At 40.8% G+C, this 27,943-nt stretch overlaps 2 protein-coding genes and 1 pseudogene across 2 annotated transcripts; all 3 read right to left on the bottom strand.

The window, feature by feature from the left end:
- Positions 1-61: 61 nt before the first annotated feature.
- Positions 62-4,962, bottom strand: LOC102709907 (annotated as a pseudogene).
- Positions 4,963-11,714: 6,752 nt separating this feature from the next.
- Positions 11,715-13,347, bottom strand: LOC102710372 (uncharacterized protein At4g06744-like). Its single transcript, XM_006647455.3, has one exon. It carries the CDS (start codon positions 13,226-13,228, stop codon positions 11,945-11,947), a length of 1,284 nt encoding a protein of 427 aa, XP_006647518.1. The 5' UTR covers positions 13,229-13,347; the 3' UTR covers positions 11,715-11,944.
- Positions 13,348-16,557: 3,210 nt separating this feature from the next.
- Positions 16,558-22,623, bottom strand: LOC102710090 (receptor kinase-like protein Xa21). The gene is made up of 3 exons (XM_006647454.3): positions 22,443-22,623; positions 17,442-20,062; positions 16,558-17,337 (listed from the first exon to the last, which is right to left on the bottom strand). The coding sequence occupies exons 2-3, from the start codon at positions 20,047-20,049 to the stop codon at positions 16,952-16,954; spliced, it is 2,994 nt and encodes a 997-aa protein (XP_006647517.1). The 5' UTR covers positions 20,050-20,062; positions 22,443-22,623; the 3' UTR covers positions 16,558-16,951.
- Positions 22,624-27,943: the final 5,320 nt, after the last annotated feature.

The following is a 27,943-nucleotide window of genomic DNA, read 5'->3' as shown; positions in this document are numbered from 1 at the left end:
ATCCGATAAAAATAGATCAATGGTATGGATTAAATTCTACTGCTAGTAAAATACACCGGAGTCCGTCTCATGTGCCCCGTTGCGTTTGCCAATGAGAGGAAATACATAAAAATAGAATGAATACCTCCCCTGAAGCATGCTTACGTGTTAAGACAAATTTTATGGTTCAAATATCAAATTTCTATGTAAAATTTTCTGCCTTGAGATACCTAGCTAGTACCTGGCTATACCAAGTTCTTACACTTATCTGAAGGTATCGTATTAATTAAGAATAAAGAATAGTAAAATAACTTGTTCTAAACTTCTAATTCCCTCTAGCAGAGGCTTGCGAGGTCTTGATTGAACGAATTCTACTAGCAGCCTCTCTCATGGTCATTCGTTCATTTGGTAATTGTCTCGTACAAGAAAGTGCGACTTGTAATAAAGAAACCAAACTTTGATATGCCCGGTTTTCTGTTACCGCATCTGCTTGAGTAATAGAGTTGCACTCTTCTTGTAACGGAGTATCAATCACATGTAATATGTTATCAGGGAAGTTTCTCTCCACGTAGTTGACAATGTTAAGTTCATTCACAAATAAAGGATCGGTTGGCCTTTTGCCTGTCAGAATCTCTAGAAGTACTATACCGAAACCGTAAACATCTCGATATGTCGATGGATGGCCACCACTAGCATACTCTGAAGAAAAAAAAATATGCAGAGATCAGCGTGGTCTAACACAATGTATACTGTTTACTTCTCACTGAAAAAATATGCAGGGCTCAAGGTGGTCTAACACAACGTATACCGTTGAGCCATTTTAAGGTGCTCCTCTTACCTATGGGGTGGTAAGAGCTAAGGATCGATGAATCCTAGCCATTATATTGAACTTTTATTTGTTTATATATTGATAAATATATTTCTAATTCCTAAAATTAATAAAGCATTAACAACCATGATTATCCTTCCAAAATAAGCACAATCCCATTGGTTACAGATGCAATTAACTGAAACTTCAATTTCCATTGGTCATTAGAACAAAACTACTTGCACATGCATGATTATGACATTATTTTGTTTACAAATTCCTCAAAAATGAAAGTAATTAAGTACATGAATTGAAACACATCACAACAAATTTATATTTTCCAAATAAACAACGACTATTTTAAATATCAAATAATACTAATTAATGTGAAATGAGATTATATTCAGTTCAGATTCTGAAACTTTTGAAAATTTCATATTAATAGAAATTTTGAAATCTTCATGAGTTGATAATGAAAATTAAAATTTCATACTAATTAATGTGAAATGAGATTATATACATATGATGTTCATTATCTAAAAAATGCATATAATGTTCAAAATTTAAATTCAAGTCACTTGTATATTATTATTTGTATTTAAATATATGCCAAACTAACATTATGGCAAACGTTATAGTAGTACTTACTTATATGCAATAGTATTTTTATAGCATGATGAAACAATTAATTGTTTCTTTCCATGTTTGTTCTAATGATCTATTATCTCCAATGAGGTAAGGAAAACACTGTCCATTGGATCAAAACACAATGGACGGTCTAAATCAAAGTTGGAGCACATTAAAATATCCTATACTGTTTACTTCTTACTCCCCCCATCCTATAACATAAGGCATAACTACCACTAACCCAAAGACCAACGAAGAGTTATAATCACCTCCTTATTTAGATTAGCTGCGTGCACGTATGCATGTAATGTGATTTGACCTTTTAATTGTGAAGAATGTGCTACTTAATGCATGCTTGCATGCACATCTTATGTCAGGCGACAAAGAAAAAAATAATTATTCATTATATTATGGGATGGAGGAAGTACTTTTTTTTGAGATGTTACCTGTTACTACTTGTTACTATAATAGCATCGGTTCAAATTATATATGTTGTAAATAACATACCTGGTGCAATATATCCAATAGTTCCCTTCACACCGATTGAAGTAGTGTTATTTGAAATATTTCCCCTTGATGTCGACCCAGCATCATCAGTGTAGAAACTTGCAATGCCGAAGTCTCCCAAATGCGTTCATGTCATTATCTAGAAGTATATTACTGGGCTTCACATCACAATGAATAATTGTTTGTCCACTCTCATGGTGCAAATAATCTAGTGCATCTGCTATGTTGACAGCTATGCATATTCTTTGATTTAAGCTTAGAGGTTTTCTAGCTGTCCCCTCCCCATTATGCAACCAAGAGTCCAGATTTCCGTTGTGCATGAATTCATAAATTAGAGCTTTGAAAACATTGCCGTTGATGTCCACCGTAGAGCATGCTGTTTTGATTGGAACAAGATTTCGATGCCGGATGCTTCTCAGTGCTTCACATTCTGATAAGAAACTCTTTTCTGCGCCTCGCATATCAAGGTCAAGAACTTTCACAGCAACGTCCTGCTTACTTTTGGTCAATCTCCCTCTGTATACAGCACCATAACCTCCTCTCCCTAATAGATTTGACTCGGCAAAGTTCTGTGTAGCTTGGGCTAAATCCTTGTAAGAAACTATAGGGAATTGGTCAAGAGGAGAGAATGGCAAATATGGTCCCCGTCCCATCTTCTTCTCAGAGAGAATAAAATAGATCAACAATATAAGCGACATGAAGCCAAATAGTGGGATCAGTACTCTGACCAAATAGTATTCTGTTGCTTTTCTCCCAGAACCAATAGGGCAGGAGCGCATATGTAGATCCGCAACTCCTCCGCATAGTTCCGGGTTGCCAAAAAGTGAAACGGCTGTAGCATTCATAAATACTCCATCTTTCGGGATTTGACCTTGTAGATTATTATAAGAAAGATCTAGTTGAGTGAGAGATGTCAGATCACTCAGTTCTATTGGGATGAAACCTGTCAGATTATTATGTGAAAGATTGACCGTGCTCAAGCTCTTCAGAATACCAAGAGACTTTGTGATATTTCCTGTAAGAAAATTCCGGTCCATTTGGAGGATATGCAGCTGCTTACATTCACCAATACTCATAGGTATCTCCCCAGTAAGTGTATTTGATGAAAGTTGGAGCTCAGTGAGTTGGTTAAGGTTGCTAACCTCCCGAGGTATCGGACCTTCTAACTTATTGTAGGATAACAAAATTTTGGTCATTGTGGAGGCTGATCGAAACAACTCTTTAGGAATTTGGCCTTGTAGGTTGTTATTACTGAGGTTCAATACTGAGAGCGACGGAAGGTTTCCCAAACTGGGAGGTATGGAACCTTCAAATTTATTTCTCTGCAGGAGGAGCAAAGTCAACGTAGTAATATTACCAATTTAGGATGGGATAGCCCCAGTGAAGCTGTTCTCGCTAAGATCTAAACCTCCTAGGTTTTGCATGTTTCTAACCCATGGTCCGATTGGACCGGTTAGATTGTTCTTATCTAGAGTCAGTATAAGTAAACGAGTAAGGTTCCCCATGCTCGCCGGAACTGGCCCCCATAAGTTGTTTCTTGTTAATCCTAGAAATTCGAAACCTGCTGACAACTTCCCAATTGAATTTGGTATGGGCCCCTGTAGCTGATTGTCAGATAATGAGAGCAGCTGCAGAGAGCTACAATTGCTCAACGCGTCTAAGAATTCCCAGCTTTTACTGTCATTTGCTTCAAGGCTGTTTTTCTCAAGTTTTAGAAATGTTAGTAACAAAAGCCTCCCCAAAGAACTAGGAACCTGACCCGTGAAGTTATTAGATGTCAAGTCTATTGCGGAGAGTAGAGAAGCATTACCTAGAGAGGCTGGGATGGGACCTTGGAACGTGTTCTTATACAACATGAGCTGGGATAGCATTGGAAGAGTATTCCCAATGTTGGATGGCAATTCCATGTATAAAAAGTCTGAATATAAGCCCAATACCACAAGGGAAGACCTATTAAAAATGGATGTTGGAACTCGACCTGACAGCACATTGTTCCCAAGATTCAATTTTATTAAACTTAACTGGCCTTCCCCGAGCTCTTCTGGGATGGTCCCTTCGAGCTTATTATCTGAAAGATCTAGTTGCCCTAGCTGCGTGATGTTTTGAAGGGTAGAGGGGATGATTCCGGTGAACATATTTCCCTTTAGGATCAGAACTCTAAGGCTCGAGAGGAAACCTATATTTTTGGAGATGGGACCCGCTAGCAAGTTCGCCGAAAGGTCCAAATAGATTAATTTTGAAGTATTTGTAAGCGCGTCCGGAGCAAACTCCTGCAACTTGTTATTTCTCAGATCAATGGCCTGTAGCCTACGTAGGCGGTTAAGAGCAGGAAAGTGACCAAAGATGCTGTTTGAGGAGAGTATGAGATAAACTAGGAACGTTAAATTTCCTAGAGAAGGAGAGATTTGGCCTTCCAAGTTTTGGCCGGTGAGGTTGAGGGTCGTAACACGCCGTGGGTGCCTTCTGCTGCTGCATGAGACCCCAATCCACTGGCAGTGGTCGACGCTGCTGTTCCATGATTTCAGGACTTCTCGTGGATCGCTGGTGATAGCCTGCTTGAACTGGAGCAAGGAGAGCATATCCGTGCTGTTCTGAGGGGCCGTTGAACAATGGATGTTAATAGCCCCAAATAACAAAAGCAGCAGCGACGATACTATGAGCATGGTGAATTTGAGGGGCTGCCAGGAGCACCTAACAAAGCCCATGTTGCCTGACTGCCTGCACAATATAACGCATAAACCTTTTGCCATGTTTGTGCCGATCAAACCATGATGTATATTGATGCTAGCTCTAACGAACGAACAAGTTTAGCACGTGCAATTGCGTTTGCCTCTATGCAGATATTTGAAGTACGAGTATTTCACAGTTCACTCCAGATCATATAAACATGAAAGTTTCTAAGCAAAATGATAACAGAAGGACGCAAAATAAGTGCGGTAACAATTAAAAGGGAGAAAGTAAGGCACCTCAGGTTTCCCAGAGAGCACATCTGGGTAGTCTTATTAATTTAGTGGTGTTTTAATTGTTGGTGAAGTGTGCGTACGTTGGATGCTTAGATGAGAGGCACAAGGTTTTTAAATCTCTTTTACAGCGCAGCCTTCCGGCCACACATGTCATTGCCATCGATTATCTTAGCTTGACCAGCGCTATACCGTATGGGCCAGTCGTCGTTCAAGCTTATCGCTTTTCGTATCGGGCACCTGTCAAGCACTATTCGTCCATCTTTCCCATCGCTGCTGTCATAATTTGAGCTGGACAGTATTGTTTCGTTGCATCTAACTTCCCATTGGTACTAGCACATATCTTCCCATTGGCACAACTCCTAACTCGTTTTGGGCCTTTTGGCGCATTGTAAAACGGGTACTGGATCTTTCTGTGGCATAGCACAACGGACGCCGAGCACCAACAATCAAGCATATGCATGGATGGTATACGTACACCTCGAAGAGCCCTACGAACATGCCGGGGCGCACGGGCGCACGGGCGGAATATAGGCAAACACACCACCGCACGGTCCCATCGCTAGCTGCGGTGTCTCCGTCGCAATTTTTTTTTTTAAAACCTTTTTTACAAATAATTTTATTAGTAAACCTTCAGGTAAATATTTCCAGTGTATGAACTTGACATGGCCAAAATACTTGCCACACCATTCTACGCCGATTTCGCTGCGTGGTAGCGTTGTCTTGTCATGCTACCAACGCTGGCGTGACAAAAAAGATTCAGTTTTAAAAAGATTTTGCACAGTGGTTTAGTAATAAAATTACTTGCTAAAAATGTTTAAAAAATAAAAAAATTCTCTCCGTCGTGCAAAGTGGCACAAGTCACTCACGTACGTTGTCCTGGACAGCGGCCGAGCCGGCCCCCCTTCCCTGTCTCCAGCCCCAGCGCGCACGTCCCTATTGCCCGCGACGACGCACATCACGTCGACCGGCCGGGCACGACGCACGTCCCTATCAGCTGCTTGCCGTCCGCGTGAACTAGGACGTCTTCTCTTCCGAAAGCCGAGGCGTCGACGAACATCTATTGTCCATGGTGAGACCGTACACGACATTGCGCCGCCGAGTCGGGGATGCCGCCGGCGCCTAAGTGATCATTGGAGACGGCGTGGAAGAGCGCCAGGTCCGGGAGCTGGTCGACGGGGCAGCATGGGCGCGCTGGCGGTAGCCGTTGAGAACGACGGCCACATGACGGTGGGGTCCTCGTGCGCGCTGCCGCGGTGCCGGTGGAAGCCGAGGACCCAAGGTAGGGCGAGCAGTGGCGTATCCGCTATTCTAAGTTTAAATGATCTAACATATATAAATTTATTTAAATATATGTATCATATAAATATGTAATACAAGTCTAAAATTAATAAAAAAAATCATCATCACATATTATTAATGTATTTTCTCCCATTTCCTCTTTATAGAAGTTATTTTTCTTTTTCACATGCCTTATATTAGAATTTTTTAGGTGAGACGACCACCCCTAGTTCCGCTGCTATGGGCCAGCAAACACTTTTAAATTCTTGAGGATGGACATCATCGTCTCGGTGTATGTTATCTAAATATTTATAAAAATAATAATAAGAGAATATATATTATATCATTACATAAATATGAAATTTGACATCTAGTCCCTCTTTTCTAAATATAAGCATTTTAGGCTTTAAATTTTGTATTATGTATTTTTATGCTGATTTTCACGATTTGAATCGTTTCAATGACTCGAAAGCCGACTAAAATGGAATCCTTTTATATCTTCTTAGTCCATGCTAAATAACCTAGAAATACTTATATTTTAGAATAAAATAATATAAGTTAATAAACAAAATAGAATGTAAATATAGTACGTACGGTAATCAATGTTTAGTTTGTTTTTTCATTTCAACTTATAGATATTGAAATATAGACATGCATGTTTATTAAGTGATATATTACTAATTAACCTACCATATCATTCTTTTTATTTTATTTTATTATATATATATTATATTATAAAACAACTAAAAAAGAGTTACCACATTTATTCTGAAGGCTTAAAAATTACCATATTAATCGGAGAAAAAATATTTACCATTACATGATGAGGCCAAGTTACGACGGTGCAGATCGATGCTATATACGTATAGATCACACAATTGTCTTTATATAACCAGATAAAAACCGTGTAGAAAACAGATAGAGAATCACATGGTAAATAATTCCACGTGGCTAGAGAAAGAATCGGATTAGTTTTCAGCCACTGTGGGCAAAAACCATAGCAGAGTTGGATTGGATACATGTCCTGATAAGTGATAAGCCAATTGGTTCATGCCTACACACGACAAAAACATGACCTGGAAAACAAGCACAACATTGGGCCGTACAACGCATGTTTGGATATTGCCTACCATGCATTAACTTGAATTGGACGTATGAAAGCAAATACTCCCGCCGGTTTTTAATACATTGACGTCATTAATTACTATTGTGTTCGACTATCGTTTTATTTAAAACTCTTAACTATAACTAATTATCAATAAAATCGGATTTATTATTAAATGTATTTTAGACTTAACTTATATTTTTGCATATTTGTGCAAATTGTTGAATAAAACAAATAATTAAATATATGCTAAAATCAACGGCATTATTTGTTAAAAGAAAGATTACAATTAAGAAACCGGATGTTACAATAACATATTCCATCATTTCTTTTGGCTTTTCCATGGAAAAGACAAATGATATATTTGAAGACAAAAAATAATTTATGAATAAAACGTATATATAGTTTGGGAAAATTTTATCCATACCACAAACTTTTGACTGGTACCAAAAATACCACAAAATTTTTCACCTTCCCAATAATACCACAGAAGAATGGGAGTGGAACGGGATGGCATGGGAAATAACGGCGCTAGACATTTTTACCCCTCTCCGAAATCTGGCTGACGCCCCTCCTCGCCTCGCCAGCCCACTCCCGCCCGGCGGCCGACTCCCCTCGCCGCCGGCCGAAGCCCGGCCGACTTCCCTCCCCGCCGGCGACGCATCTTCCCCGCCAACTGACGCCCGCACCCGTCCGGCGAGGCGACTCCTCACGCCGGAGTCGGATCTAGGCGGCGGTCTCGGCCGGTAGACGCCTCTCCCCGCCCCGCCGGCCCACGCCCGCCCGACGGCCGACTCCCTGTGTCGTCGGCCGACGCGCGCCCACCCGCCCGCCAACTCCCCATGCCGCCGGCCGACGCGCGCCCGCCCGCTGGCACCAGCCAACTCCCCTCCCCGTCGGTCCCCGCCTCACCCGACGACTGACGCCCTATCGGCTGTCGGCCACTGCCCCGCCCGTCAGCCAACGCCCGGACGGCCGCCGCCCCACTGACCAAGGCTCTGCCCGCCGACGCCCGCCTGTCGACGCCGACGCCTCACCGGCCACCGCCCCGCCCGCCAGCGACGCCCAGGCCACCCAGCCTATCCTGCTCGCCCGCCCGCCGGCCAACACCCCGTGTTCATCTTCATCCTCCCACCCTCTTCTCTTCTACACAGGGGTATTTTGGTCCTATAAAATGTGAACGTTGTTTCCCGTTCCACTCCCGTTGCATTCCGTGGTATAGTTGGGAAGGTGAGAAATTTTATGGTATTTTTTGGTACCGCTCAAAAGTTTGTGCTATAGATGGAATTTTTTCTAGTTGTTTGTATGATGAAAAAAAATTAAGGGCAAAAATATCATGTTGTTATATTTTGGGACAGTGGGAGTAATATATAGACATATAACAATGTAAAAGTTCGATTGGGTGTGTGCAATGCAGCTATGTCATTATTATGAAATTTACTGTTAATTTTATTTCAAGTCGATCTGTTAATTTTCCTCCGATGGCATGAGGCTGCAGCTTAAGCGGATTTGTGTCTAAAAATTGGTACAAAATGTTTTGTAGATAAAACAAAACATACTGGGAATGCTTATACTATAATATAAATTTTGAATTCTATAAATGGTTATATTTTGTAATAGATGAAGTAATTGTGGGCTCTAAGAAAACTTCTATGTTAATTAAAAAAATCTAACGTTATTTTCTAGATCGCACTATCTTAGATGTAATAGGCATTTTTGTATTGTCTTAACTGCAAATCATATTGAGAATTTGTTTTGAATAAAACAGACCATTACCCTGTTTTGGTTTTATAGTTTTGGTTAAATGCAAGACTTCAAAATGGGCGGAAACTCGGTACTTACTAATAACAAATTCCAAAGTTGCTATATAAGGGTTTGTTTTAAGCTCGAGCTCAATTAAACGGTTCAGCTCTATTTTTAAAAATAGAGGGGAGCAAGCAAGGGTGATTATTATTGGAAAATACGAACTAGAGTGGTGAAGCTAGATTTAGGTAACTCCATAGCTCTATTCTATAGTTAGAGTGTTGAAGTTGAGTCCTATCAAATAGGTCCGAAGAGAAATGCTAAACTACGACTCCAACACAAAAACAATCCGTAGTGGTTAGTTACAAATTTCAGAAATATTAAATCGTGCGAAATGGTACAACTGACACCCTGAACCGAATACAACTCGGTATTTATTAATCACGAACTTAGAAACTAGGTATACTTAAGACTACGAACTAAATACTACCTCTGTTTCACGAGACAGGCTAGCCTTACATATATTTATATGATACTAACAAATCTAGACATATAAATAAATTATATATATTTATATGTGGAGGAATCTATAAAAAGTCTTATAATATAATACTGATATAGTGCTTTATTCGTTCTATATTATAAGACTATATAGATTATTGTAGATTCATCAATATATTAATATATCTGTCTTATATATGTCTTTAAATTTATTTGCACACATATCAATCTAGACAAGTCTTAAAAGTCTTATAATTCGGAATTAAGGGAATATAATTTAGTTCTTATTAATTCCAAATTTTTTAATGAAATAAACAGAAATGCTAACAAGACACTTCAATATCCCTACTGATTGTTACTCCCTCCGTTGCATATTATAAGACTTTTTAGGGTTGTCTAGATTCATCCATATATCAATATATATGTTTTGTATATGCGTCTGGATTCATTAGCACACATATAAATCTATGCAAGACTAAAAGTCTTATAATATAAAACAGGGAAATAGTTATTAATTTTTAATTTAAAACCAATGAAATTATGAACATGGAAAGTTACGGAGCAAATATACAGAGAGTCCGTCCAATACCACCGATGGTTTAACTTCCTGAAATTAAGAGGCACATCTTTTGGCTTTTTGGCAAAAAATACCAAACGACATATTTACAAATGAACAATAATTTGTGAATAAAAATTTTATATACGTGTTCTCAGTGATCTAAAAACAAAGACTGAAAAATAAACTATAATAAAAAACTCTTAAATTTAGCTTATAAGTCTAAGCAGAAGCAGAAAGACGAAGACTTAAAGAGAGAAGATAAAACAACCTCAAACTCTTGGCGACGGCATCCCATACCGACGAGATGAATTAATGATTGACTCATCTTTCTCCAGGGCCTCCTTTCCCGCCACATGCTTCTTCTCCACCGGCGCGGCCTCCCCCGTGCTCGCGTCTCCACGAGAAACCGACTTGCCTTCTCCTGCACCAGCACAGCTCCTCACTGCACCACTATTTTCCTTTCCTTGGAGTTCGTCGCTGGTACTGACCTCCACCTGTGCTGGAGAGGGCTTCACCGTCGCCACCAATCTCCGTCATTGCTCTCCCCACCGCTGCTGGCTTCACCGCACTCTACCGCGACTCCGAGTTGTTTCATCATGCAGCATCGATGATTACCTGATACCAAGTAGTTGGTATTATCTGGTTTCATCGATGGTACCAGGTGATACCAACCGGTTTTATCTGGTACCAGATAATACCGACTATATCAGTTGGTATCATCTTGTTTGAACTACTCGTGGCGAGGTATCGGAACGCGACGACGTGAGGTGCAGCAGTGAGAGGCGCGCAGAGGTGTGGGGTGTGAGGCGCGCGACGGCGTGCAGAGTGCTGAGCAACAGCGCGCACACAGTGCGGACCGCGGAGGCGCGGAGTTTAGCATTTTCTTTCGTGTTGTTTACATACACCGTTTGGACGTTATACCATCGATAGACGTTCCGGAAAACAATAGGGTGAAAAGTGGACCAAATGTGCGACCTGGAGTGCATCGCTTTCTCTCGAGGGACATCTCTTCGTCAGTTTCTCGTCTATTGTCATATAGTTATAAAAAATAGAAAAAAATTGTGAAGATAGATTAATATGTGATAAGTCACTACACAAACATGCAAGTTAAAATATGACTTCTACAATTCATAACAAAAATAACAAATTAAATTGTGAATAGTATACACATCTTCACAATCATATATTTGTTATTTTAGCTATGGATTATAGAAGTCATATTTTAACTTGCATGTTTGTGTAGGGATATATCACATATTAATCTATCTTCATAATTTTTTCATATTTTTTATGACTATTGAGATAGCATGCAATAGACAAGAGGACGTCCCCTCGAGAGCTTAAAACAGTTTTACATTGCTTCCCAGAGAGAATATAATCTTCTTATGGAAAAAGCAGAGTATAACTCTGTTTCATGCCTGAGGCCCACAGGCCCTGGTAAAGAACAGAGTAACTTTGTTTCGGTCTTTGAAAAGAACATGACGTTCTCGTCAAAAACCAGACAAACTAGGTGACAAATTCAATCAAGCCTCTAAAAAGAAGAATGCACATGATATGTTCAGCCATCGAAATTTTGATGCTTTACGTGATGTATTTTGAAATTTCAAAATGCTTTACATCAAGTAAACTTTATCAAACATGCAAGGCAGGGCACACACCAAACATTCGTAATCACCAGTCATTCTTCACATGATACAGGTACATAATAAGAGTACGAGAGGTGAGATCTAGACGTGACAGCCATGCATGGCTAGCCACACGTGAAGAGAAAACAAACCACAATCACGACCACACCAAATGAACACAAGAATACAAGAGCAAAGCACAACGAGACGCTAGCTTCTAGCTGTCCCCTGCGGCATTCATGCACAGCCTCACTTGTGAAGGGTGGCGTACGTCACGTAGCTGGAGTAGTCCTTGACCATCCTGTCCGCCGGCGCCGCCGCGATGTTGGCAACTTCGACGGGGCACGCCACGTGGGCGGCGCTCGCCGGCGGGCAAGTCTTCGGCTGGCTCAGGAACGACGCGCACTCCGCCGGCTGCCGCTGGTTTGCGAGGCCCGGAATGCAGTTGTTCTTCACGTTGAGAACGCCGTCCTTGATCAGCGGCAAGCACGACGGTCCGACCGATGTGAAGTAGTTGCTTGACAGTGTGAGGTTGGCGAGGCGGCCGGCTGGGCCGGCGGCGAGCTTGCAGAGAGCATCGGGGATCTCTCCATAGAGGCTGTTGCTGCCCAGGTTGAGCTGCTCGACGCTGGTGAGGCATGAGAAGGATGACGGGATCGGCCCGGCGAGCTGGTTCATGCTGGCGTCGATCACGGCAGCCTTAGTGAGCATGCCGATCTCGTGGGGGAGGCAACCGGAGAGTTGGTTGTTCAGGAGGAGCACCTCAAGGAGGGAGTCTTGCAAGTGCGAGATTGATGGCGGGATTGGCCCGGTGAGCTTGTTGTTGGCGACGGCGAGGTAGCTCAACTTAGAGAAGCCGATGTTCTCTGGAAATGGACCAGATAGGCTGTTTGAGTTGAGGAGGACCGCTTTAGCGTCGGTAACACCAGGAATGATTCCTCCTCCCTTCTTGTTATTAGTTCCCAGGAAAAATCTTAAATTGATAGTGCCCTTCACGCAATAAACATCACCTTTTGCACCTATTTGTCCCATTACCATAGGACCAGAATTAGGATGGATTGGAAAGTCGTTGTTATTGACGTTGACCTTGTAAAGGTACTCGAGGCCTTCAACACGGGGAATGTCGGCCCCGAAGTTGTTCGATGCGGCATGGAAAAACGCGAGATCAGGGAGCTCGTCGATGAAGCCATGCAGGGTTGGTGCACGCAGTTCATATCCATTCAAGATGACCGCAGTTACCGTGAGCTTCTTATCACGGCCTGGTGTCGAACAGTGAAAGCCGAGATAGGTCGTCTCGCCGCAGATGTCATTACCTGTCCAGGTGGCAGTGGCATTCTTGGGGTCGCTGGTGATGGTGCTCTTGAACCGCTGGATTACGAGGTAGGCGCGGTACAACCGCTCATTTGGGAAATTGCGCTGGCTGTACTGGTAGGGCAATACTTCTGGGCGAGCTTGGACGGCTAGTACAACAGAAACGCAATAGAGCATCAGGAGGAAGAACTGGGCGGCGGTCAATTTACATGCTTTGGCCATGACTCTCTTTCCCTCTCAACTCTAACGACACGGTGGCACTAGCCTTTCTGCGGGAGGTGACTACTGCAAGTCGATGCCAAAACATAATAGCGCGGGTCTGATATATATAAGAAGAACTCTCCTACTACTACATCCTACGCCATTTGGTACATGCACTTATTATATGGGACAACTATACCGCTCTATCCGACAATGCACACACTATTTAACTCATTCATTGCAACAATTTCTAAACATAAGCATGCAGTAAATCTTGATCCATGACTAATCTATCGTATTAATTAAACAAATAAAATATCATAGTCTTAAGAATACAAAGAAAAAGAGAAAATCTAATGCAACTACATATAAGCAACAGTAGTGGGCACATATAACACTTGAGCGTAGCAATTCGCCTAATCTTTAAATGACTCCTTATCAGACTCAGCTTCAACTTCTAGGGAAAAGGGAGAAAATGCAGGCTGAGTACAACCACCGTACTCAACAAGCTATACCGGACAAATGCAATAAATAGATGTATAAGAGGTCATAAAGGAATAAAAAGCTCAGCGGCTAACTTCTGCATAAAGCAACATTTACAAAGTAATTACATTACAAAAGAGAAAAACATTGATAATTAAATAATAGTATTAAAATCAATCACTGATCAGTACTAAACCACAACAAATCAGGCCCAACCAATACTAATATCGTGCTAAACCACATAATACCAGTGCTACTAATACTGTACTAAACTACATTGTACTAGCTTAACCCATCTATCTTAACAAATTTTAACCATGTTCATTTAATTATGAAAAATGTGAAACTAATCACGACGAATCTCGTTCAATCGCCCATAACCGTGGGCACGATTGTCTAAATAGTTTTACACTTTTACTCTGATCAAAAGTGTACAACTTTACCTATAAAACACAACCCCACATACATACCCGTACTCTGGTATGTTACCATGATATCCCGCTAAGAGACTATGACAGGACCATTCACAGAACTCACTTCTAACTATTCACACAATATTTAGGTTGCTCTTCCAAAACCCTTACCCAGGTTGGGCAAGCTAGCCCCTGTGCTACAGTAGATCCAACAATCGATCAATCAATCCTAAGACCGATCCAACTCCTTCATACATACCCTCACCTAGAAGCCTAGGAGAGTTCTAGGTGAGGAGAAAGCTATGTATCAAGTCCAGTCATTGTCCATGCTGACTTGTGGTAAGTATGGATAATTTCCAGAAGGGTTTCCCATGAATCAATCCTTAATTGTCATGAGCACTTCCATCAAAACTATGTGCTCACAGCCCACTATTGGTCATTTTTTGGTTGTTTAGTAAAAATCCTATAGTATGAATTATTTTCATTGCAAGACTGAATCTCGACTTATTAATGAGAATGAATATATATATTGTCCCAGCCCAAATTATGTGAGGTAGACAACTAAGCATGGCTAATAAAAATAAAACCTAGCTTACAAGGTAAAAAAGAGTAAATACAACATAAGAGCTTAATAACAAAGCATATGTAATCACATATAGCATATAATTGTGAAAACATGCATGTTTATACATTATGAATACAAAAATAATTTAAAAATTGAGATCAATATGCTCAAGGAATTTCAACATGACTTGCCTTGCAACTCTAGAACAACTTGGGCTATCACCTCGTAGTAGACCGAACCTTGGGTTCCGCCAAAATCTAAAGCAATTAATTAAAACACTCAAAAATAGTACAAATGGCTAAAAAACTGGAAAAGAAATTATTTTTAGCGGATTCTTGACAAAATTATTGATCCACTGTAATTTGAATGGGCTTAAACGAACTTGGGATTAATTAGTTATGATCGAATTTTAGAAGTCATGTTGTCTTCTTCACTAAACCTGAAAAGAAAGTTAATGATATTTTAACAGCAGCCTAAACGAAATAGGAAAATGAACAAGAAAACTGAACCTTACCATGATGAACAGTAGACTCACTAACGACCCTGGTACAAATACTAGATTTACACGATGACCCATTAATGGCTCGAATAGGATTGAACCGAAGCCCGAACGAAACACATCATGAAACGAGGGACAAAACCACGACATGATAAATGACTCACTAAACTTCTTAACAAATTGCCAATTAGCGCATACGAAACAAGGATTTCTCATGCCAAATAAAGCGACCTGTTAACGACACTCTCTAGGTTTAGTGGCAACGCTACATGAATGCAGGATTTATATAGCGATAAGCAGCGAGGCAATGACACGACTGTGCAGCGACTCAACTAGGGCAGCAGTTGGGAGGGAGCGTGGCAGGGGAGCTTGGCTAGTGGTGGGGGCGGCAATCAGTTGGCTGTGGCTTGCAGCAGCGGGTGGAGGTGGCAGTGACCGGTGGCAATGGCCTAGGGCAGGAAGCGACTACGGTGATCAGCGGCTCAAAGTTAGGGCAGCTCCGTTGCGAGGGAGTTAGGCGGCAGGTGAGGGGCTATAGGCGGCTGGGGGCATGGTGAAAAGACTGGGATCCTAAAAAAAAAAGAAAACTATCCCCTATACAAAAGGAGTATTGGAGATAAAAGAAAAAAGATAGGGCATGTACGAATTATGGAATCGTACGCAACAAGAAATGGAAATGAAGGTGAAGGTGGCCATGGTAGGGAAGAGGGGGAGATAGCCGAGAGGGGTAGGCGCGGTGACTTGGTTAGCCTGGGCTAGGCCCAAGGCCTACGAAATACGACTTTGGCCCACGGAAAGGGGAAAACGCTAAAGCTAAAAGGAAAAAGACAGTTGCAGACTATGATTAAACTTTGGACCACGAACACGACAACTATACGTCCAATTAGTCGATTTCAACACGACGAACATGACAAACGCATTTACGGCCTTTAGGTAGAATTAATTAAATAATTTCTTTTACTTAATTAACTTTTGGCATATCGAAATGATTTCTTTAATTCTTTTTTAGATTTTGATTTCTTTGGCTTAGAGAAAACTATGGAAGTTACAATGTGTGGGAGCCTTCTACACACATCTACGCCGGAAGTGCCACAACCTGCGAGGATCAGCAAGTCTATGTATATCTGTCACCGGCCTCTAGCATTGCCAGTCTCATGATCTCGTCGACAGGGATAAGACATGCACATCTCATCATGATCTCGTCGACAGGGATAAGACATGCACATTACTGGCTCTCCCAAAAGACACATGACACATTATTAGGCTCCGTAGTCATACTCTCTGTACAACACTGTGTTCTATTAAGTATTTAGACTATAAAAGGAGGGTCTTGCCTAGAGGAGAGGGGAGACGATCCATGCACAATCAGTTACAAACATATTGAGTTTGAGCCATTAGCTGGAGTCATGTGAACTTGTAGTCTATCAAATCATAAGAATACAGTAGAAATAAAGTATTACACATCTGCGTGGTCCGAACATGTATATTCTTATGATCATGATGTTTGCTTTACACGTTTTTACTTCACCACATTCGAGCTAGTAACTCTCTCAAGCTCCCAGGATCGAACTCAAAAGGGGATTCCATGATCTTCCACTAGAAGAGTTCACACATATATATGTACATAGACACACATACGCATGCATATTCATATACGCACATATATATACATATGTATAAATATATAAATATATATACAAATATAACATACATACATGTATGTACGTACGTGGATCTAGGATAGTGCAAATACTTGTTACCTATGTACCGGACATAGCGCACGGTCATAACTCATATGACTTAGTTTTCCATACATCATATGACGTCTTGATTGTATGCATCCTGCTGGCTATTTGTTTCATGTTCATTCTTTCATTTGGTAACGGGCGCGTGCAAGATATTGCTACTTCTAGCAGAGATAAGAATAATTGGTATGCCGTATTTTCTGCTACTTGTCTTCCTTGAGAAAATTCCTTGCATTCTTCCTTGAGATGATCATCAATAACTTGAGATATTTGATGTGGTAAGTTACCTTCCACAAAGTTGATGATATCGAATCCGTCGTTGAACATAGAATCAGTTGGTCTTTTCCCTGTCATCATCTCCAATAATACTATCCCAAAACTGTAGACATCCCCAGAAGGTGATATATCGCCACCACGCCCGTATTCTTATGATTAAAACGATGCATATGAAATTAATTGTTAGTTACGCGACAATCCTAATGAAATGAAATGATATAATTGAAGTTGCAGAATGTAATCATAAAATTACCTGGAGCAATATATCCTATAGTCCCCTTCACACCGACTGAACTATATGAACCCGTTGATGCAGACCAAGGATCAGCATAAAACCTTGCAATACCAAAGTCTCCCAAAAGAGCAGTCATGTCATCATCTAGAAGGATGTTACTTGGCTTCAAATCACAATGGACAGTGGGCCTTCCGCAGTCGTGATGCAGATAGTCCAAGGCATCAGCTATGTTAACAGCTATGCTTATTCTCTGATTTAAGCCTAGATATTTTGGAGCTTTCCCGTCCTCTTTGTAATGCAACCATGTGTCCAAGCTTCCGTTAGGCATGAACTCATAAACTAAAGCTTTGAAAACTTTCCCTGTGCTGTCTACTGTTGAACAGGCAGTTATGATTGGAAGAAGATTCCGATGCTGAATGCTTTTAAGTGCTTCACATTCTAACATGAAGCTTCTCTCAGCACCTCGCATCTCAAGATCAAAAACCTTCACCGCTATTTCCATTTTCTGTTCCTTCAACTTTCCTCTGTACACAGAACCGCAGCTTCCTCGCCCGACGAGATTAGATTCTGAGAAACTTCTAGTGGCTTGTGCTAGGTCATTGTACGAAACCTTAAGAAATTGCTCACCCAAGGAAATATCTGGCATATAGTTTGCTCTAGTCTTCTTCCTCACAGTGAATAAAAAGTAGACCAGCAGTACTAGTGACATGAAGCCAAATATTGGAATTAATATTTTGACCAAATTATTTTTCCGTTCGGTTATTCGAGAAGCAGGTGGACATGAAGGCATATTAAGATCCATTGCTCCTCCGCAGAGTCCCCAATTGTTATCGAGTGAAACATCAGTGGCATTTGCAAATACTCCATGCATTGGTACTTGCCCGTACAGATGATTATACGATAGATCTAGTCTTCTGAGAAGTTGAAGATCACTTAAGGATTTTGGGATCGTGCCCGATAAGTTGTTATGAGAAAGGTTGAGCAAGGTCAGACCTTTAATATTGCCAAGAGAGATCGGAATGTTTCCCATGAAAAAGTTATGATCCAATTCAATGGTCACTAAGTTTGGACACTGGCTGAAAGAATCAGAAATTTGTCCGTTAAGCTTGTTTGATGAAAGACTTAATTGAACAAGTTGTGTAGGAATATTAGTACCTACAGATATTTCCCCTTGGAGATTGTTGTAGCTAAGGTTCAATTCTGTGAGTTGTGAAAGCTTTCCAAAGCTCGGTGGTATTGGCCCTTCAAATTTATTATTGTGCAGGTAGAGCTTTCCTAACTGTGTAAAATTTCCAATAAAAGCTGGGATAAACCCAATAAAATTGTTCGTGTTGAGATTTAAAACTTGTAGGTTTTCTAGTTTTCTTACCCATTCAATTGTACCAGTAAAATTGTTAATATCTAGTCCCAGCCCAATTAAACCACTAAGGTTCCCAATACTAGTGGGGATTGTCCCTGACAGGTTATTTCCACCCAAATATAGATTTTGGAGCGTGTTGGATAAGTTACCAACCGAATCCGGTATGACTCCCTGAAGCTGATTTCCACCTAGTGTGACCCATTGTAAAAAACGGCAGTTTCCCAACGCACTTAAGAATTGCCAGCCTTGGTTGTCCCTAGCTTCAAGCTGATTTATCTCAAGGGTTAAAATAAGAAGATCTGATAGTTTTCCAAAAGAGCTTGGAATTTGGCCAATAAAGTTGTTCCGCGCTAGATCTAACTGTTGAAGCATTGAAGCATTGCCTAGGGAAGCTGGGATGTTACCTTCAAACATGTTGGTACCAAGGAATAAATATATTAATTTTGGTAGGAGATCACCAATGTTTGGTGGCAAAGTCCCACTTAGCATATTAGAATGTAAGCCAAGTATTTGAAGAGAAGACATGTTTTTAAAGAGGTTCTTTGGAATTTCACCTGATAGGTAGTTTCCAGCAATGGACAACCATGTCAACTTTGAGAGTTGTCCAAGCTCGTGAGGAATGGTTCCCTCGAGTTTATTATTTGAAAGAATTATAACGTTTTGATTTGTAATGTTACTAAGAGTTGGGGGAATGCTCCCGGTGAGATTATTTGAGGACACGACTAATATGGATAGATTATAGAGTAGACCTATTTTGGCGGGAATTTTACCCACTAGAATGTTCTTTGAGAGGTCCAAACTAAATAGGCTGGAACAATTTGTGATAGCTTCTGGGATATTTCCTTCCAAGGAGTTAGAGCTCAAATTAAGGCCTTGTATCTTGGGAAGATTACCTAGGGGAGGTATCTGTCCAAATAAGTTGTTGTTGGATAGATCTAGTATTCGCAAGAAACTCAGGTTTCCTATAGAAGCTGCAATTGGGCCTGACAAACCGTGCCCGGCGAGCTTAAGCATGGTGACTCGCCCTGGGTGCCTCTGGCTACACGTGATGCCCTCCCACTGGCAGTAGGGAGTACTTTCATTCCAGTAGTTCGAGGTTACTCCCGCAGGGTCATTCGTGATGGCATTCTTGAAATCTAGTAACGCGAGCATATCCGTGCTGTTGTCTGGGATTGTTGAGCAAAACGAGCTGCCAATTCCATAAGACAACAGGAACAGTACCAACAGCACACACATTGTGAATTTCATCGGTTGATCGACAGGCATAAGCCCTCGTTACCTGCAAAACGTAGAGCATGAACAACTTTGCCGCATACAAGCGGTTGTCTCAATGCACATGCATGAGCTCTAACTAATTGGTAGGTTTATGGCCGTAGATTTGGTTAAAGCAAACAACGAATTACCATCTATCTGCCTAGTATATCTAATACTCCTTCCATTTTACAGTATAAAACTTTCTAGCCTTACTTACATTCATATGGATGATAATTAATCTAGACATATATATAAATTGTATACATTCATTAATTGATAATTTTAGACAAGGCTATAACGTCTTACAATATGAAATGGAGGTAGTATAATATAAAGATAACCTTGAGAAAAAGACACCACGTTTACTCTGAAGTCTAAAAATTACCACGTTAATTTGATAAAAGGAGATCATGAAAAACATTAACCGTTAGATCACCTAAGTTTAGATTTTAACGGATGAGATTTAATGAGTCTTTAGATTTTAACGGATGAGATTTAATGAGAGTTCGTATAAAATATTTTGAAAATTTAAAAGTCGGATACACAGTATTGCACCAAAAACGGGCATACGAGGTATGTTACTGGACAAACTCGGTTTCAGCAAAAGAAATAGAATTTATTTAGAAGCTATATATGGAATCCAAATTTGTTTATATAAAAATACAACTGTATATTGAAAAAATAAGAATTTATGAGTTGCATATTAAATATAACTCAAATTTCCAGCTTCCATGCAAAACTGTGCGGGGAGTCCCTAATTTATATAAAGACAACTTTGAAAGAAAACATCAAATTCGCTTTAGATGATAGAAAATATCAGGTTAATAGGAGAAAATTAGAAAAATCTACGTCATTAGATTACAATATATCTAGATTGCATAATTCAGATTTAATTAAAAAATATTAATAACTTTGACTAGGTTTCTTCTTTCCAATTTGGATACATAAGATATTATCCTTTTGAATTGGACACAAGTAAGCTAAGGAGTCCGCAACGTGAATTGTGTGCGTTTATTAAGGAGCTTCCGATAGGAAAAGAAAAGAAAAATCGAAGAGAAAGAAAACAAAGTTGCATATAAAATGAAAGGAAAGCTCATCCGGACTCTGACACCGGTGCATATTCCCAAATCCCACATCGTGATGCCCATTAAATTGGAAAAATAAGTACATGTAAAAGATAAAATTAATAATATGCACAATCAATATAGTGTTGGTATGGGTTAGAAGCTTCCAAATTAAATTGGGAGTAAATATAGAAATATAATTCTAGAAACATTTTGAATTAAATAGTATCAAAAGGACATATATAAAACACAAAATAATATTAATTACATTTATGACAAAAAATATATTAAAAACTAAGAAGTTTATTTCAGTACAAATAATACTAATAAAACATCAGTCATTCACCTAAAATTAAGAATCACCACACATATATACAACATAGACAATCAATTAAGAATATGTATCAAAATATAATGTATAATCACCTAAAATTATGGTTAGAAATATTAAAGGGTACATGAAAATACAGCCCAATAATTAAGAAAAAAAACCGAGGGGCCGGTAGACTGGGTGAGTAGATGGATCAGCAGAAAAAGAATAGGTAGGTCGTTGGCAGTTGGTACGTCTTTTAAATACTATTATATTATATTAAATTAAGAACCCGATAACTATACAATTTTATTATATCTGTTAAGACCTGAGATATTGATTCAACATCTTTTAAAGCTAACCATGTGTTGAAACATATAGTATTTTGACATCATAATATAAGTTTATATTGGTTCTAGCCATGCAATTGCACGGGTTACCCAACTAGTTATCTTAATAACAGAGAGAATTTCACTTTTAACCACCTTTTATTATTAAAGTTTTTATAACATTATTTGACTAATATGAGTACGTAATTTTACCTTTGTTGTATTTTGGATCACTCCAGTACTCTTATTTAGTCATGTCTAACTATTATCCCCCAAAAAATATTCTCTACATAAGTGAGGGAGTTCGTCGTGTGCTAAAGTTGACGTAGTTGTTATATGTTGAAGAAACTGGTTTAGGGTGGTTCAACTTGCAACAAATACAAAATTATCTACTCCAAAGTAAAAAAAGATAAGTCAAATGGTGGTGCAAAGTGAAGTTTTATCAATGAGGCCAAAAGTGCAATTCACTATAAATAAATGTTTACAGTCCTAACAAAATCTCCTAAAGCTTAATCGCCAGTAACCATGATATGAACAAAAGTTTAATCGCCAGTAAATCTCACGAGTAATTTAAAGCATAAGGTGAAGTGTAAATTTGTAAAATCACACATCAGTAGCAACTTCTAATGAGAAAGCCTCGTGGGACTTAAAAAACCACATGATATGATGAAAGGATTTATCACTAAGGGTATAAGAGTGAACCTCTGCAGCTCTGCTTGCCGGCGAGCACAAAACTGCAGTCTTCTCTGCTTCGTTTAGCGGCACAATGGTGCGTGAGAGTTGGATGCCCGCTGGCTTCCGGCCCCAGGGGTTATAAGAACACCTTTACAGGCTTACAGCTCCATGATCACATCCACAAACACTTGCATCGCTTCTTATCCGAGCTTGACCGCCGTTAGAACGAAGACCTGGAGTTCGTCAACATTGCCAGCGACTGCAACTTACACCCATGGCTGCTGTCATTCGCTGAGCTGGACAGGGTTGTTGCGACTTGTCCAGCCTTGAATCCCACGGCGCTATTCTCGTCCGGTTCTGTACTTTTCAACGGGAAGCGGGCAGAGAAATTATGCGCTGATGTGCGACCTGTCTCGGCAGCTTGGATGCTGACAAGCTTTAGCACATCAACGGTTTAGGCCCCATCATTTTCTATTATGCTAATGTTTAAATTTTGAAATTTAAAATTAGAGTTGATTTTAGATTTTTTTAATCATATTTTATTTTCAAGCATTTACTTTTTGATCGCTAAAATATGTTTACAAAAGTCTAACCTAATAAGCGGTTTTACTTATGCTTTTAAACAACAAAAAGTGGGCTATTAGTCTTCAATATTCTCGTCCCACCAATCCGATTTGGTTCTTTGCAATGTTGGTGCTTCGAGATTTTCTCTTTTTCTTTTTGGACATGATTCGTTCTTTGACAGAGCATCGGGTCAAGCAAACTTGTGCGTATTCGATTTGGATGACAACGCCACACGAATCCCGTGTCCTTCACGGCAATTGGCACGACACGGATGGCGCATACCACAAACTTGCGAAATATCTAGCTATGCCCATCTATTTTGTGAACTAGTAGAAAGCACGTTGGTTTGAAGTTTGAACCAGTGATTAATCTCAAAAGGGATAGTCTTGGTGTAGTGTTCTAGTTCAAACTTTTAAGTCAATTTTGTATGGGACTGGCTATATATTATTTGGGCTGTTTTTTCTTATTAAAATCAGAAGAGTTGTGCTATAGTTTAATTCTACTGCAACTACAAAATAACTAGCATGTTGTTACCAAAATATAACTAGTATATAACTAAAATATAAGTCCCATAGAAATAAAAAAATATCAATAGCTTAAGCTATGTCCATGTTTCAACCATCGGTAATAAAAGGGGTGGCAAGTGATAATGAAAAAAAGATAGTGTGCAGGAGACGTGGGGTCTATTCAGGTTCTGGTCTTCGAACACAAAATAATACAACATTTCTGCATGCTAGGTTTTTGTAACACCCCATTTCTCGGGTTGTTAAATACTAATTTAATACAAGGCTATCTAAGAAAATTGTGTTTCTTCGAGTGTGTTGCTGAAACGGGAACCGGGGTTCCCCTTCCCTGGGAAGGAGTCGTGTTGGGGCCACCAGGTTAGTATGCAGATGGCAGGGACTCGAGTCGAATGGTTCCTCGGGACCCCGATGCCTCTCTCTTCTTTATGGTATTCCTGGGAGGAAAGCATGAAGCCCTATAACATCAATATACGCGGAATAGTGTAATGCACCCTTAACCTGGGGGCTCGGTGCATCCCTAGGGTCTCGTATCACCCAATAAGGAGGAGGTACCAGGGCCCACAAGATGCATATCTTCTAGGTGTTCAAGAAGGTGCACCCCAAATCAGTATCTCCTCTGAGGCCATGTCTACTATGAACCCCTTCATCAGAAGCGGGTTCATCCCAACATTGGCATCTCTTCCAAGGCCATGTCTATCATCAACTCCTTATCACAAGCGAGTTCATCCCCCACAATGTCATCCTCTCCAAGCCCATGTCCATCATAAACTAGGAGGCAACTCTCCCAGAAGATTTGGTAAGGATTGACCCCTGGGGTGACTACGCGAAATAGGTCCCCGGGGCCCGAAACAAGTCAGGGCCCCCAGGACTTGATCTCCCCTTGGGCCTTCAAGTTAACTGGGCAAGAAGAGTACCGAGACTTACAAGATTTACATCTTCAAAGTGCTGCAACAGACACACCTTGACATCAGCAGTACCCTCATTGGGAATGTCAATGCTAGGCTCCAACGCATCCGCGTGCACTAGAGGCATGGCGGCTTGTGCTAGTACTTGCATGGGCACATTTGTTTTCCTAGAGAAGGGTAGCATGACACATCTACATAACCGATTCTGGCTCCTTCGGAACTTCCGAAGGTCTCCTTCGGAACTTCCGTGAAACTTACATAACCGATTCTGCCTCCTTCGGAACTTCTGAAGGTCTCCTTCGGAACTTCCGTAAATTTCAACACAACTTCAAAAAGATAACAAAAGATGCACTTCAAAAACATTTCCGAGCACCGGATTCATTCCTAGATTTCATTTGCACACCCCTCTTTATAGTACGGCATTCCTAGTTGACTCAAATTCAAAGTAAATACACACGCCAACACGAATATACCGACTTTACTTCTCTTTTTACGTGGGCCGCGCAACATCAACTTTTTCATGAGGACTATCTATACCTTCACATTCTCACACACGTCATTAGTCCTCATCATTTGATTGTCATTAATCACCAAAAAAAATTGGGGCCTAGATGCACTTTCAATCTCTCCCTTTTTGGTGATTGATGACAACCATATGATTCACAAGAGATAATTGAATAAAATTGACGAAATTTTGACACAAGGTAAAGATTGAGCTTTCCCTTAAGGTATGCATTATACGCATGGAGTAACTCCCCCTTACACCTTGCGTCTCACAGTAAGCACAAATGTGAACAAGCATAGATATAGCAGGCTCACAAAAGATATTACATCACATCACATAGTCTTAAACGAATAGAAACTAGCAAGTGTTCCACTACATAGACAATGCACATTAAACATGTGATGCAGATAATTCGATGAATGCTATGCAATGTAAATAATTCAAGTGTTCCAACCAACTCGACACTAAGGAAAGATAGAAGATAGACTACTTCTCCCCCTTTGGCATCATGACACCAAAAAGAGAAGAAATGAAGGAACATGGTGAGAACTCAGTTGTGGGGTGCATGTGTGTCGGGATCAAACTCCTCTTCAGACTCCCACTGCCACACCTCTGGCTCACTCACTTGGCCTTCAGATCTAGTGTCTGAATGTGGCAAGTTGAGATGCTTCTGGATCTCCTTCAATCTCTGAGTGTTCTTCTTTCTTGCATTCCTTTCTTTGATAAGAATGTTATGGTTGGAGGAATAGATGGTGAAGATCTTCTTTAAGAACTTGGTTGGGGAGGAGGACTTTTGCTGACTTGAAGCTCTGGCGCGACCCCAGAAAGAAGGAATGTCACGCTGTCGAAAGCCACCAGCCTGACTGGTGCCTCCTTGCTCCCCCTCTCCTGCAGACTCACAGATTGGCTGATCCAGGCGAAGATCAAGTTTGGTGTGCTTCACTTCCTTGACGAAAGTGGTCCCAGTGACAATCTCAATCAAAAACATGATTTAAGTAGAGTAGCCCAGACCCTTTCTATGAGAGACAGAGGTATTGCATATTTCATCCCAAATGAACCTAGGCACATTGAAGGGATTTCGGAGCCTCATCCTGCGAAGAATGTTGCGTGTGTAGGAGTTGATGTGGCTAGTATCACCATCCTTGGGAGTAAGGGTCTTCCTCAACATCCTGTTGAGATAGACAAAGGTAGGCTTGAGTCCTTTTACTGCCCCCAGGTCTAGACTGCCTCCAGGAATATACATGCGAGACAACATCCCATCAGCAAGAACATCTTCGCTGTGCACTTTGTTGTAGATGTCGACAGGGTACTTATCAAAGCCAAAAAGGACCACAAAGTCAAGGTAGGTGATATTGTACCACCTCCCCTGAGTCATCCAAAACATGGTGTTCCCCTCAGGTCCTCCAAAGTACACTGTGGCATAGAACTGAGCTATTATTTCCTCACACCAATCATACTCAAGTTCCATGATCTCTAAGAGATACATGCACCTGCAGATGCTGATGATCTCATTGACCACAGGAACATCCAGCCGGCGCAGTCCATCCCAGTCTATCCATTGCATGGGGACAGTCTTGTGTTGCTTTGCCATGATCACTGTCTCATAGAAATCCTGCTGAAACTTGGTCCAGAAGCGACTATCTGAGGCAGACCTTGTCGCATCTGGCCCACTCTGAGATCTGGCCCTCACAAGATCTTCCACCTTCTTGTTCCAGTTGGTCACACTGCCTCTGTTGCCAACTGGCCTGTGAATGTACAGGGGACCAACCGCGTCCCCAGTACGAAAACCCTGTCTGGTTGGATCAAAGCGCCCTGCTGGTACCTTGGCTGCGGCCCTTCTTTCTGGCAACCTTCCTCCAAGATTCACCCTCTCTATTTGAGGGACGTGCTCATGGTCGCTGGGAGACCAATCATTGTCAGTGGCATTCTCTAAGGAGGAGGTGGGAGTGCGAACCCTCTTTCCTTTTTGCCTGTTGGAAAGCTTCTTGGTTGGAGCCATGATCCTTTCACACAAACAAGAACAAGAAAATAAGGATTGGAGGACTCTAGGAATGCAAAGCATGAGATGGTGCTCGGGGTTGAATCCTCTTCGGAACTTCCGAAGCTGCTGTTGGAGTCCTTCAGAACTTCCGAAGGAGTTCAAACCCGAACCCCAAAACCCAAGATTTGCATGATTGATCCGTGGAAACTGTGAATAGGCTCTGGGAAAGTACTCTATAACCACGGATCTATGGTTCTACCAAGCGGAATCCAAAGGCATTGTCCCAAGGCATGTAGATCTGAGGAAGAACCAAAGAGAAACTAAAGAAAATACTTTGAGATGATGAACTTGTGAAGAACTTGATGGGGATCTATGGTTCTTTGGATGAGGAGAGCCTCCAAAGAACTTGGATCTAGCCCTAGGTGAAGTTGGGGAGTGAAGAACTAGGGTTAGAACCGTGGGAGAGAGGTAAAAAGTGAAAAACTTTTACCCTCCCCACGACCTCCCCCTTTATATACTTGGAGGCCCCTTCGGAAGTTCTGATCACTTCCACCGGAACTTCCATCAAAGATACAGAACCGAAACTGGAGGTTTTGGAACTTCCGGTCGGGCTGACCGGAACTTCCGACGGAGTGGAAATCCGTTCTGTAAGATCTCCGGAACTTCCGGTCAGCATGACCGGAACTTCCGACGATTTCAGGAGGACTCTAAAAAACTTGTTTTTTGAAAGGGAAGACTCAACTAAAGACATTTTGATGACTTGGATGAGTATGATTGAAACACATTGATCCATTATGAGAATGCAACTAGCTAAACCACAGACATTCATGACATGTTGCGATTTAATAAAATGAAGCAAGAGATGAATTTTGCACATGCATGTTACCCTTCCTAAGAAGGGCATGTATGAATCCACATAAGTTGTGCTAGAACCTAACATTTACACAAAATGGAGCTCCAAAAGCATATGGATTCAATTTATGCACACAAGAGTGACTAGTGATCATTCATGAATTGAATAAGGCAATTTGTCACAATGTGCTAAGCAT

Source organism: Oryza brachyantha, chromosome 2 (assembly GCF_000231095.2).
Source record: "Oryza brachyantha chromosome 2, ObraRS2, whole genome shotgun sequence".
Lineage (NCBI taxonomy): Eukaryota > Viridiplantae > Streptophyta > Magnoliopsida > Poales > Poaceae > Oryza > Oryza brachyantha.
The sequence above is the reverse complement of the archived record's forward strand: the minus strand, read 5'-3'. Positions and strand labels throughout refer to the sequence as shown.

Coding starts and splice junctions, on each gene's coding strand:
- LOC102710372 (XM_006647455.3), bottom strand. CDS start 13,228: ATGGCCAAAGCATGTAAATTGACCGCCGCCCAGTTCTTCCTCCTGATG.
- LOC102710090 (XM_006647454.3), bottom strand. CDS start 20,049: ATGCCTGTCGATCAACCGATGAAATTCACAATGTGTGTGCTGTTGGTA. Junction 17,338..17,441: donor TATAGGATATATTGCTCCAG/GTAATTTTATGA, acceptor TTTAATCATAAG/AATACGGGCGTGGTGGCGAT.